This window comes from Oryx dammah, unplaced genomic scaffold (genome assembly GCF_014754425.2).
Source record: "Oryx dammah isolate SB20612 unplaced genomic scaffold, SCBI_Odam_1.1 HiC_scaffold_15, whole genome shotgun sequence".
NCBI lineage: Eukaryota > Metazoa > Chordata > Mammalia > Artiodactyla > Bovidae > Oryx > Oryx dammah.
Genome location: NW_024070199.1, coordinates 49,367,722 through 49,380,841, shown reverse-complemented (window position 1 = coordinate 49,380,841; position 13,120 = coordinate 49,367,722). Strand labels below are relative to the sequence as shown.

At 50.4% G+C, this 13,120-nt stretch overlaps 1 protein-coding gene and 1 long non-coding RNA gene across 2 annotated transcripts; one reads left to right on the top strand and one right to left on the bottom strand.

Annotated features, from left to right (window-relative positions):
- Positions 1 to 8,264: 8,264 nt before the first annotated feature.
- Positions 8,265 to 10,975, bottom strand: LOC120874230. Its single transcript, XR_005723613.1, has 2 exons — positions 9,292 to 10,975; positions 8,265 to 8,610 (listed from the first exon to the last, which is right to left on the bottom strand). It is a non-coding gene; the product is annotated as an uncharacterized LOC120874230 (long non-coding RNA).
- SCGB1C1 (secretoglobin family 1C member 1) lies at positions 10,247 to 11,771 on the top strand. Its single transcript, XM_040255496.1, has 3 exons — positions 10,247 to 10,337; positions 10,970 to 11,169; positions 11,609 to 11,771. Exons 1-3 carry the CDS (start codon positions 10,283 to 10,285, stop codon positions 11,639 to 11,641), a joined length of 288 nt encoding a protein of 95 aa, XP_040111430.1. The 5' UTR covers positions 10,247 to 10,282; the 3' UTR covers positions 11,642 to 11,771.
- The last annotated feature ends 1,349 nt before the right edge of the window (positions 11,772 to 13,120 follow it).

Genomic DNA, 13,120 nt, shown 5'->3' with positions numbered 1-13,120 from the left:
TTCTCCCATTCTGAAGGCTGCTTATAACCTTGCTTATAGTTTTCTTCATTGTGCAAAAGTGTTTAAGTTTAATCAGGTCCTATTTCAATTTTTTCTTTTATTTCTATTATTTGAGACCTGGATCATAGAGGATCTTGCTGTGACATACGTCAGAGGGTGTTCTGACTCTGTTTTCTGCTAAGAGTTTTATAATTTCTGCTCTTACAATTAGATCTTTAATCCATTTTGAATTTATGTTTGTGTGTGGTTAGAAAGTGTCCTAGTTTCATTCTTTTACAGGTGGCTGACCAGTTTTCCCAGCACCACTTGTTAAAGAGATTGCCTATTCTCCATTGTATATTTTGCCTCCTTGTCAAAGATAAGGTGTCCATAGGCACATGGGTTTATCTCTGGGCTTATTATTTTGTTCCATTGATCTATATTTCTATATTTGTGCAGTTACCATACTGTATTGATGACTGTAGCTTTATGGTATAGTCTGAAGTCAGGCAGGTTGATTCCTCCAGTTCCATTTTTCTTTCTCAAGATTACTTGGCTATTGGAGGTTTTTTTGTGTGTTTCCATACAAACTGTGAAGTTATTTGTTCTAGTTCTATGAAAAATACCATTGGTAGCTTGATTGTGATTGCATTAAATCTATAGGTTGCTTTGTGTGTTATACCAATTTTCACTATATTGATCATTCTGATCAATGAACATGGTATGTCTCTCCATCTATTTGTGTCAATTTTTATCTGTTTTATCAGTCCTTTATAGTTTTCTATAGGTCTTTTGATTCTATAGATAAATTTATTCCTAAGTATTTTATTCTTTTGGTTGCAACGGTGAATGGGATTGTTCCGTTAATTTCTCTTTGCTTTCTCATTGTCAGTGTATAGGAATACAAAGGATTGCTGTGTGTTAACTTTATATCTGGCAACTTTACTACATTCACTGATTAGCTCTGGTAATTTTCCAGAAGTTTCTTGCGGGTTTTCTACACAAGGATCTCATCATCTCTAAACAGTGAGAGTTTTATTTCTTCTTTTCCAAACTGGATTCATTTTATTTCTTTTTCAACTCTGATTCCTGTGGATAGGACTTCCAAAACTATGTTGAATAGTAGCATTGAGAGTGGGCACCTTTGTCTTACTCCTGACTTTAGAGGAAATGATTTAAGTTTTTTGCCATTGAGGATGTTTGCTGTGGGTTTGTCATAGATGGCTTTTATTATGTTGAAGTATGTTCCTTTCATGCCTGTTTGCATCTACTGAGATAACCATATTGTTTTTATCTTTCAGTTTAATCTAATGTATTAAGTTAATATGGTGTATCACATTGATTGATTGGGGAATATTGAAGAATCCTTGCATCCTTGGGATAAAGCCCACTTGGTCATGAAGTCTGGTCTTTTTAATATGCGGTTGGCACTGTTTTCTAGAATCTTGTTGAGGAAAATTGCAGCTATGTTCATCACTGCTATTGGCCTGTGGTTTTCTTTCTTGTGGCATCTTCATCTGGGTTTGGCTAAGGTGATATTAACCTCATAGAATTATTCTGGGAGTTTACCTACTTCTGCAATTTTCTTGAAGAGTTTGAGTAGGATAGGTGTTGGCTCTTCTCTAAATTTTTCGCAGAATTCACCTATTAAGCCATCTGGTCCTGGGCTTTTGTTTGTTGAAAGATTCTTCTATTACAGTTTTGATTTCCATGCTTGTGCTGGGTCTGTTCAGCTTCTCTATTTTTTCCTGGTTCAGTTTTGGAACATCACACTTTTCTAAGAATCTGTCCATTTTTCCCAAGTTGTCCACTTTATCGGTTCATATTTGCTGACAGTAGTGTCTCGTGATCCTGGGCATTTCTGTGTTGTTTGTTATGATTACTTCGTTTTCATTTCTAGTTTTATTGATTTGATCCTTCCCTAACCACCTGATGCAAAGAACTGACTCATTAGAAAAGACCCTGATGCTGGGAAAGATTGAAGGCAGGAGGAGAAGGGGATGACAGAGGATGAGTTGGTTGGATAGCATCACTAACTCTATGGACATGAGTTTGAGCAAGCTCCGGGAGTTGCTGACGGACAGGGAAGCCTGGCGTGCTGCACTCCATGGGATGGCAAAGGGTCGGACACGACTGAGTCACTGAACTGAACGCCAGTGTTCATTGCAGCACTATTTACAAGAACTAGAACATGGAAGCACCCAGATGTCCATCAACAGATGAATAGAAGGGAATATTACTCAGCCATAAAAGGAATGCGTTTGAGCCAGTTCCAATGAGGTGGATGAACCTAGAGCCCATCACACAAAGTAAAGTGAGTCAGAAAGATAGAGATAAATAGCATATACTAACGCATATATACAGAGTCTAGAAAGATGGTACCGAAGAATTTACTTTCAGGGCAGCAATGGAGAAACATAGAGAACAGACTTATGGACATGAGGAGAGGGGAGGAGAGGGTGAGAGTAAGCATGGAGAGAGTAGGATGGAAACTTACATTACCACGTGTAAAACAGATGGCCAGTGGGAATTTGCGGGATGTCTCAGGAAACTCAAACAGGGATTCTGTATCAACCTAGAGGGGTGGATGGGGAGGGAGATAGGAGGGAGGTTCAAGAGGGAGCAGATATATGTATACCTATGGCTGATTGATACTGAGGTTTGACAGAAAACAACAAAAGTGTGTAAAGCAATTATCCTTCAATTATAAATAATTGAATTTTTTAAATATTAGAGAAATGGAAATCAAAATGTCAGAAGAGCTATTGTTTAAAACTCCACAGACAGTATGTTGTAGAGAGGGTGTGAACAAAAGGCAACTCTCCCCCACCGCAGCTGAGGATGTAAATTTGTAACAATCACAGTAGATGACATCGTGGAGGTTCCTTAAACAATGAAAATAAGATGGGAAGAGTTCCTAACGCCATACACCAAAAGAAACCACAAGCAGCATAAGCCCCCAGAGCCCCTGATACAGGCAGGCCCTCCTTGAGGAAACACAAAGCCACCACATAGAAATGAAGTGGAGCCTCTAGGCTGCAAGAGATTTCAAAAGACCCTGGGCTTCATGTGTCTCTCGGGCTGGGGTTTTGTGTCCCGGGAATCAAAGGGAAAGGGAATAAGTAAAGAGACACACGCCTTAGGTGTTTCTCCTAGCCCTGCTGCTGCTACTGCTAAGTCGCTTCAGTCGTGTCCGACTCTGTGCGACCCCATAGACGGCTCCCCCATCCCTGGGATTCTCCAGGCAAGAATACTGGAGTGGGTTTCTCCTAGCCCATTCCACCCCAATTGACAATTATTGCACACAGAATTTTCCCTGAGGCCCTGCTTGCCCACGGAATGAGTCAGGCATGAAGAAATGCTTCCATCTTGTGACCACATCCTGTAACAACAAATCTGAAACCAGTTCCTATGTGCTCTTAGCTTTCAAAGGACCTTTGCTGTGTTCAGTCGCTCGGTCCTGTCTTTGCGATCCCATGGACTGCAGCACTCCAGGCTGCCCTTTCCTTCATCATCTCAGTAATGTTTCCAGAAAAAGAAAATGGGATCGGAATGGGAAAATGCATTTCCATACAGTTGGGATGGCTGGTGAAGTTTGAAGTGGGCCTATGGATAGGATTATAAGGTGAAACCATAAAATTTCCTCGTTTGAGGGTTTTGTGTTGGTTCCCGGGAAGAATGTCCCTGTTTGGGGTAAAACACACTGGAGTATTTTGAGTCAAGTATCAAATGCATGTTGGGAATTACTGAAAAGTGTATTATTTCTCAAAACAATCATGGCAATACCACATCAGAGAAGCAGGGAAGACATCAAGCCTCATTATCGAGGCCGGGCCTTGCTGAGGTCCAATTCAACCAAAGTTGCTAAAGACCCTGTTAGGAGTCCACTGGTTATTAAGAGGCACATTGGGAAGATTATATTAGAAGCCATCATATCTTGGGTGCTGTGGATGATCTGGGATATGGTAGAAACAGTGGGATTTTATGATTAAAATTTTTCACATCACTTCACAAAACAATTGAGAGAATAAATTCACTAAATTTGCAAAGTACAAAAACAAAGTACAAAAATCAGTTGCCTTTCCATATACAAATAAACCATTTAGAAGAGAAATTAAGAAAACAATCCCATTTACAATTACATCAAAAAGAACAAAAATCTTAGGAATAATTTTAACCAAGGGCATGAAAAACCTGCACACTGAAAACTATAAGACATTAATAAACAAATTGAAAAAGACAAAAATAAATAGATCTCCTGTGTTCGTGGAATGGAAGAACTAATATTGCTAAAATGTCCATGCTACCAGTGTATATACATACCCTACCAAAACTCCAATGGCATTTTTCATGGAAATAGAATAAACCATCCTCACATCTGTGTAGAACAACAAAGGACCCTGAATAGCCAAAGGGATTTGGGGGGGGCGGGGGCAGGTACAGGCTGGAGGCATCTCATTCTCTAACTTCATGCTACATCACAACGTTGTGATCACCAAAACAGTGTTGAAAAGGCACAAAAACAGACATGCAGGCCGGAGAGCTCAGAAATAAACCTACGGGCATGTGGCCAGTTAATTCACAAGACAGGAACCAAGAACGTACACCGGGAACTCACAGTCCCCTCAATAAACAGGGCTGGAAACCCAGACACCGGACATCACAGAGCAACACCACACTGTCTGCACCGCGGACCAAGCTGGCTAAGAGCCCGCAACTGTCCACATCAGTGCCTTTGCCCCTGGACCCTCTGAGGAGAGACTCCCCGGAGCCAGGCAGGCACAGGAAACGTCTCCCCACCTTTTCCTCCAGCAGCACCGCCTCCTGGCAGGTCCCAGGGAGACCCGGCTCCCATCAGCTTCCACTCAGTCACTGCGGGCCGTCAGGGAAGTACAGGCTGTGCAAGCACACAGTTCAGTCAGGCCCCACACCGTTAGCAGATCTGCTTCATACAGTACCCTTTGGAAAATCGAGCTGAAATGCAGTCAAGCATCCTGCTGTGTCTTCTGGCTGAAAGATGGTGTTGTAATTTAGAACCATTGTTTTCCACATCCCAAGGAGTACTGAGTGTGGTTGCAATAAAATACCATTTTCTTTTATTCATAGCAGTATAGCTGAAGATCTTCCCAGCTTTGCAAAGTATACCCTAGAGGACTACAGGATGGAGCAGAGCTCTGATCACCCACACTTTATTTTTCACTACCAGTGTTGTCAAATATCAAACAAACACAAAACCAGGGCAGAACAGTCTCCTAAAGCAGCAATTCCCATGCCTTCCCTGATGGCCCAGTGGTAAAGCGTCCGCCGGCAACACAGGAGACGCAGCTTCGATCCCTGATATGGGAAGATCCCACGTGCTGCAGAGCAGCTAAACCCGTGTTAACTATTGAGCCTGTGCTCTAGGCCCGGGAGCAGCAACCCCTGAGCCCGCGTGCTGTAGTGGAGATCGTGCTCCACGGCAAGAGAAGCCACGGCAGCGAGAGGTCTGCACCCTGCACCCTGCACCCTGCTCACCGCAGCCAGAGAAGAGCCCGCACAGTGAGGACCCAGCACAACCAGCACCGAGTAAATGAGTAATAATAATGATGAAAAGGCCACAGTTCCCAGCACCCGGAAGGGAGGTTCCCAACCAGCACCCCATCAGTCAGAAATGAGTCCAAAAGACCAGGCTTGAGTCCAAAAGCAAGAATGCCAAGCAATGCCCCATCTGAGATGGGGTCCAATGCCCAAGCCTTAGTCCCAACCAATGCTCTGCTGCAAGCAAAGCCGACGCGGTGGGAAGAACATCTCGGTGTCATCACCCTCGAGCTCCATTACCAGAGACATCACAACCAGCCAGGGCGGGCACTGGTACACACGCTGCAGACACCAAACACGTCGTACAGATAAGAGATCAGATGAGGCGTCGTCCAAATGCTCCACTCCCAGATGGAGGCGGCCAAACAGGTAGGCCCAGCTGCCGAAAGGGAACCCAGAGTGGCTCCTTTCTCGTGGAATGAACCCAGATGGAGCAGGTAGAACTCCCAGCCGGCACAAACTGGAGTGACTCACCCCCAAACGACTCTGAGTATGGACTGTGGCTCTGGATATTTATTGGCCTCAAACAGTCTCATGTCAGGAAGGCCAGTGCCTGTCAGGAAGAACCCCTTCAAGTTCCCTGGAACGAATGAGTTCTAGTAGCTGCTGGGGACTCAAGGAAGGGGCTCCCCTGTCTGGGGTCACCCACCACGGATACGGACTCCTGGTTGGCTTGAAAAATTGCTGTTGGACCCAAGTTTGTATGTCCAACACATAGTGAGGACAAAAAAGCTGAAACATCAGAGTTTGGAGCAGAGAAAAAGCAAATTAAAGGGTGAGAGCTGCAGAGTATGTCACTTTCTTCTGGGGTAATACAGAGGTGCCCCAGGAATCTTGCATTCAGCAAAAGTTTACCATCCTCCACCTGGGCGGGAGCCTTAGCTCCTGCAGAAGAACTCAAAGATATGTTATTATTAAGTCCATCTCTCAAGGCGGAAGCAGGACCCAGCTTCATCGCTGCTCTACGTTACTTGACTGCTCCTCTTTGATTTCTGTATTCCCTCCCTTCCCTAATCAGTAATTGCCTCTGTCCTCTGGAATTCAGAGAAGGTCTAGGAGGGTGAAGCCTTTTTCCTACAGACAAGAAACAGGGGACATGGAAAGGCTTTTGTCGCCAAGAGGGCCCCACAAGGTCCTGCTTGGTTTCATTATTTTTCATTATAACCTGGTGAATACAGTTATTGATGAGATGGCAATTGTTCCAAGAGATATGTAGTTTGAATATGATGATGTAAAAAAAAACACATGTTAATTTTTAGCCTTATTACCGACAAAACTGTTAGCTCTAAGCCATATGAGATCGAAACCATTTTCAGATATGATGGTTATCCAGGGGAGGAGTCCTACTAACAGAATTTGACTACAGAAAGAACTCAGGATTTCTACAAGAAAAACAGCCACTTTCAGCCTCTGGCCCATTAACAACATGAATCAGACAGTCTGACTTACCAGTGTGATATCTTCAGTATGTAACTGAACGTCACATACTTTCAGGAGGGCACTAAAGTCACAGGGCACAAATAAATGTTCAAAAACTAGAAGAAGAGAGACTTTGAAGTTTGAGGAGTTGAGTTTCATAACTTAACAAACATGATCTTGTATTTGCACATCTCTGAAAATTGCAACTGAGCAAATTATGGATTCATAGAATCTGGTGGGGTCTTTTTAAAGAACATTCTGACTAAGTTTCCATCAAAAGAAGATCCGTGCACAAAGTGTTGGTGAATGCAGTCTACTTTTTGCTCCCCGTCAGCCAAACCCCACCTGGAAACAGAAGACTGGGCGCCTCCGGGGGCTCAAAGTGAAGTGAGTCGAGTGGAGAGTGCTCTGAGGAGCCAAGGGGAGGCCTCCAGCACTGGCGCTAGGGGGCAGCTTTTGTCGTGCTGGGTTTGGCTTGCAGACGAGTCATGGCATAGCAGGAGGAAATGTCGATGAGGATAATGCAGTAGCGATGAAAGCACGACACTGCAGAAAGAGGGGACAAGGCCCTACCTGGGGAGCGGGGATGGGGGACTGTCTGGTGTGTGTGCAGACAGGCCCTCTCTCACAAGGCACGGTGTCCGCGTGAGGGCAGCGTTCCCTGCTGAGTGGGCAGGAGGAGAGAGAGGCGGCTCGGACCAGTGCTGGGGAAGAGGGTGGGAGGGGAAGGGTTTCGGCGTGACTGAAGGAAGGCTCCTAGCCATGGCCCGGAGATCCAGGCCGGGTGGACTGCGAGGGTTGGCCGGAGCAGTTTCTAAGTAACTGCTGGGCACCAGAGGCAGCAAGCTGAAGGACAGGCCATGGCCAGAGGCAGGGGCACTTAAAATGGAAATTGAGAAGGGAGTGCGGTTATCGGCATTACAGAGACCAGGGAATAACCTTGACAGTGACTGACTGAAATGTGTGGAGGGCAAGACCACAGGAGCTGAGGCCTGGGGGATGAGGATCAGGTGAGACGGGTTAGCTGTGTGTGTAGCAAAGTCACCAAGAATGGGACCTGGAGGAGTAAGCGGAGCAAGATGCTCGCATACTGTGCAACTGAGAGGGATTGCTGGGGGCGCTCATCTGACAGGGCCTGTGGGGGCGGGGCAGCACGCCACCCCAGAGGCTGGGCATGCTGAAAGAGGAGGTCAGCAGCCCTAAGGTAGTGCAGGGGGCACCTAGTCCTCCACCAGTCTGGGGAGTTATTTTGTTGGGAGGGGACAGCAAGTTATGCTCGGAGACTGAGATTGTCTTTGCCCATAGTTTATCTAACACAAAATTATAATAATTGCATAAGCCAGTAACATGCAGGATAATGTTTCCTTATGATAAACCAATAAAGAAATAACATAATCCAAACAAATGATAAATTAATTACACTGTTGTTCCACAGAAGGGGAGATGACAGGAATAAAGTCCAAATTCAGCTGAAGTTATTTATCGCTTGAGGTGTGGCTTCTCTAAGAGGTTCTCCAGAGTCAGGAGCCAGCCAGGAGCCGACACTCCGTGACCTGTTGCTCGGGAATGATCCTGACACGGCTCGCTTCATTCTTATATCAAAACAACTGTACTTCCAAAACAGCCTCTTTGGGCCTTTGTCATAAAGAAGTAGATTAAAACAACTTCACTTACATCATAAAAAGTGCATTTGAAATCATATCAAACCAACCCAGCACTCGGGAGACTGGGAGGAAGTTGGAGGGAGAGGAATGATGCTGGGCGAGGTGGTCTCCGCTGCGGCCGGAGGGAGGCGGCGGGACCGGAGTCCAGGCCCCACCCCAGGGACCCTGCTTCCGGGGGTCTGCACCATGTCGAAGCCCTAGGGACAGCACTTTTAGGTATCTCTCCAGGTGACCTGGCAAGCAGCCCACGGGCCACGAAGTTAAAGAGGGTTATGGGTCCGTCAGAGCGCAATCAGAGCAAGGGCTGTCCCACTGACTAGAACCCTTCAGGCCTTTGGGGGCAGGGCGGGGCTCACATTTGCTGACTGCAGTCTCAGCCATACAGCCATGTTGTTTTATTACAGATGACTTCACTACAGGTTATTTCTCCTAAATTCTTGGAACCATGTGTACAAGTAGGTTGTATCATCTATAGGTTTCATTTCACGTTAGCAAGGGGATTACAGACTGCTTGTGATAAATAGACGCCCAAATGGATGAGAAGCTCTAAGTGCTCAGAGGACACAGGACAAGGGTCTGGGGTCTGTGACAGACTCAGGACCAGCTAGAGGCGCGTGAGAGGCAGGGCGACAAACAGGGCAGGGTAACCAACCCTGACGGAGCTGCTGTGGAGGTCTGGTGAAGGTGCGAGTCGATGCTGAACGAGGGGTCCCCCGGGTTCAGCTGCGGCAGAAAGCCTGGGTGCTTGCAGAGACCCTGCGGGAGAGTGGGCCTGTCCTGCCAGGGGCCATGGGCCGCCAGGTGGCAGCATGGGACAGGAGAAGAGGGGCTGGGCCAGGGCAGGAGGGCCAGCGCGGCAGCACAGTTCCTGGGAGATCAGGTCGGGACGCAGGGGCCCGACCCCATGTCTCCGTCACAGCGCTGGACTGCCTCCCCCAGACCCTGGGCTTCCCCAGGCTGGAGGGCCACCGAAGGGAGCTGAGTCAGAGCAGCCCCTCCTTGCTTCCTGCAGTGGCACGGTCATCCCACCGGGCCTCAGAGACAGGCCAGCTCCTCAATGCCTGGTCACTCTCGGGCCCACCCTCTGTTCCCCAGAGGCTGCTGCCCACTTCAGGCCTCCTGTGGCCCTGGGCCCATCTCCCAGCACTCAATCTGCAGGACCCAGGAAGCCCTCAGGGAGCGTCCCACCTCTCTGCACCCACCCCCGCCCCAGTGGAGATCTCCAGGCTATCTCAGGGCTCAGAGCTCAGTACTGGTCCACGAAGCACATGGAGTGGAGGGGGTTTTCCACTCCAAAAGAAAGGCCTGGGCCTGGGCCCAGCACAAGAGCCTGCCACTCTCAGCCACAAGCCAAGCAAGGTTAGAAGCCCTCAGCATCCCTTCCTTCCACACTGACTGGGCTCACCCTGCCCCCTTACGTATGCCCATGCACCCCAAACGGTTTGCCAACCCGCCCTTACAGAGCACCCTGGGCCCCTTGCTGCTTGGCACCCACTCAGGGCAGGGGGTGAGGACACACCCCCAGCTGCCCTTCCTGTGCTCTCACTGGCCAGGCCTTGACAAGCAGGTTGGACCCGCCCCCAGACTGGCCTGTGAGGCATAAAGCCGGCAAGGCAGCTCATAAGTCACCGCCGCTCTGCACCATGAAGAGAAGTAGCGCCCTCCTGCTAGCGGCTCTTACCGTGCTCTGCACCTGCGGTGAGTCTGCACTGACAGGGGCTTCCGGCACATTCGGGAGGCTGGGGCCAGAGGAACAGGTGGGAACCTGGGAAACTAGGAATCCAGGCACTGGCCCTGCAGCGACTGATGCCCACCTTCCCGGGCACCCCAACCCACTTCCATCACAGAGCATGAACATGGGCAGTGACCCTGGTGCCCTTGCTGACCCCAGTCCCCAGGCGCCCCTACCTCAGCCATAGACTAAGCCCAACTGGCCCCAACCCCAGCCCACTTAACCTCTGTCTCAGCCCCTGTGTCACCACCAAGCCCAATGTCACCAACTCAGCCCAACTCAGGCTGACCCGGACCCCAGTCCAAGCTCTAGGTAAGCCAACCTCACGGGAAGGGGCAGTTCCCACCACATCAGAGGCTTGGCTTTCCTTCCTCAGTGATGCCAGGGAGCCCAGGGTGAAAAGAGGCAGCTGAGGTTAGGGTGACAGGAGGGGTCTGAGGGCAGGTGGAGTTGGGGGATGTTTCGGAGGAAAATCTGGGGCAGGTGGGGTGGGCGTTGATGGGGAGGGTCTGGAGAACCACTGAGGCTGGAGGTGGGAAGTCTGGGGCTGGGGTCGGGAAGAGTCCTGTCCTGGCATCATCTCACCCCCACAATACAGGGCTGGCCACGGGGGAGGACAGCGAAGAGCTTTTCATGGACTTCCTGCAAACGCTGCTGGTGGGGTCCACAGAGGAGCTCTATGAGGGGCCCCTGAGCAAGTACGACATCAATGCAGACGCCAAGGCAGCAATAGCCGAGCTCAAGTCCTGCATAGACGGCCTACAGCCCATGCACAAGGCGGAGCTGGTCAAGCTGCTGGTATTGTGCCCGGGGCGGGGGGCACCCATTCCCTAAAGGCCTGCAACCCTGGCAGGACCCACAGCCCTATTCCTTAGGCCCTCTTCGCACAGCCAGTATAGCAATCCCATGCCCCACCATCCCACAGACACCTTCACCTACCGCCGCCGGCAGAGGTGGACATCCCAGACCTCCCTGCCCACATCAGCCTTCAGCCTCCCCTACATGCACAAACATGCGTACACACATGCTCACCTCTGCGCGCACACGCACACGCACGCGCACACACACGTGCAAACACATGAACACACCCTGCTTCCCCAGCTGCTGGGAGGGGACTGGCTGCAGTGTGCAGAGCCTGGCCTGGGCCTGTTTGCCTGATGGAGCTGTGGCTCTCCCGTTACTGATCCCTGGGCACGGAACCGCCAGGCCCCTTGGCCCACACATGTCTGCCTTCCAGGTGCAAGTGCTGGGCAGTCAGGACGATGCCTAGCGGACCCCAGACGTGGCTCCAAGCAGCCATAGGACCAGCTACACAAGCAGCCACGATGCCAACACCCCTACCACTTCCCTATGCATGAATTTATCAAGTCATCCAATCAATAAAGCCTCCTGTAGCTCAGGCTCTGGCTCCTGTCTCTCCCCACCCTCAGGGACACTGCAGACTCCCATGCACAGGGTCATGTGAGTGGCGCACACAGGTGTAAGTAACCCCACATAGAGGGCAGACCCACCAACCAAAGTCCAGGCAGACACCCCTGTGAGGAAGCAGACGCAGCAAGCCACCGTGTAGGCAGACATGTAGATGCAGGAAGGCATCGGACACAAGAAGGTCTGCAGAGGCAGACGCAGGGGCAGGGGCAGGGGCTCAGAGCAAGCAGCAGCAGAGAGCCCCAGAGAGAGGCAGTGGCCAGGGCTGAGGGACAGGCTGGCGGCCTCTGCGTCTGAAGGTGATCGTGCTGAGACGATCAGTGTGCACAGCATAAGTCTGGCATGGTCCAGGGTAGAGAAGTCACTCAAGGAAAGAGACAAAGTCCCAGCTGGAGCTCCAGGAGGGCTCTGCCAGTGAGGACGCTCGGGCTCCAACGGTGGGCGCAGCCCACGAGGTGGGGGGCAAGCAGGGTCAGAGGAAGGCCCCTCAGCAGCTCCCCACACCAACACCGGCCCCCAAACCAGGGCAGGCCTGCCCTTTCCTGGACCCTTGGACCCCCAACAGCCTTCTTGTGCCTCAGTTTCCCCAGCTCAGCAGTCTCAACTGGGGGCAGGATTGAGTAGGTTCAGCTCTGCCCCTAACAACCTTACTCCTTGCCTCGCTGTGCTGGTCCCGGCCCTAGCGGTCCCCTGCCTGTCCTCTGCACTCTACCCTGAACCCTGCAAAGAGGAGCAAAGCAAAGTCTTGGTCCTCCACGGTGTGGGTGGAGGTCCCGCGGGCTGAGGCCATTGTCTCCATCACATAGACAGTGATCTAGAATCCACCATCCCACAGAGCCACATTCTAGAGCTCAGAGGCAGGGACACCTCCCCAATTCTTGATGCCCCCAGGGGGAGAGGGGAAGCCTCCCTCTCCATGCTCCTTTTCTGGAACACCCTGGCACCAAGGCTGGTGTGACAGGACTGCCTCTGAGAAGGCTCAGTCCACTGGTCACTCGGAGTGCTGCTCCCAGACCAAAGAGGTGAGGGCCCCTCCAGAGCGGCCCCTCCCGACCCCAGGGCAAGCCTCATGTGAGAAGTTCCCCATCTTTGCCCACTGCTCCTTACCCAGCCACCCTCAGGGTCCTCTGAACAGGAGGAGCCTGCCCAGACCCCCTCAGAGCCGCTGTGGGCAGGTCCACAAGTGCTAAGACAGCTTCATGGGCTTGTCTGTGAGGCTCTGATGCTCCTCCTCTTGGGGGCGGGTGCAGCAGAGCCAACCCACTGCTCTAAGTAGAGCCCCCCAGTGATCCTTGGTCTGGGCCCCAAGGCGAGACCCCAC

Excerpts from the sequence above, each read along its gene's own strand:
- SCGB1C1 (XM_040255496.1), top strand. The coding sequence starts at position 10,283 with ATGAAGAGAAGTAGCGCCCTCCTGCTAGCGGCTCTTACCGTGCTCTGC. Across the intron at positions 10,338-10,969 it reads TACCGTGCTCTGCACCTGCG|GGCTGGCCACGGGGGAGGAC; the intron begins GTGAGTCTGCAC and ends CCCACAATACAG. Across the intron at positions 11,170-11,608 it reads CGGAGCTGGTCAAGCTGCTG|GTGCAAGTGCTGGGCAGTCA; the intron begins GTATTGTGCCCG and ends TCTGCCTTCCAG.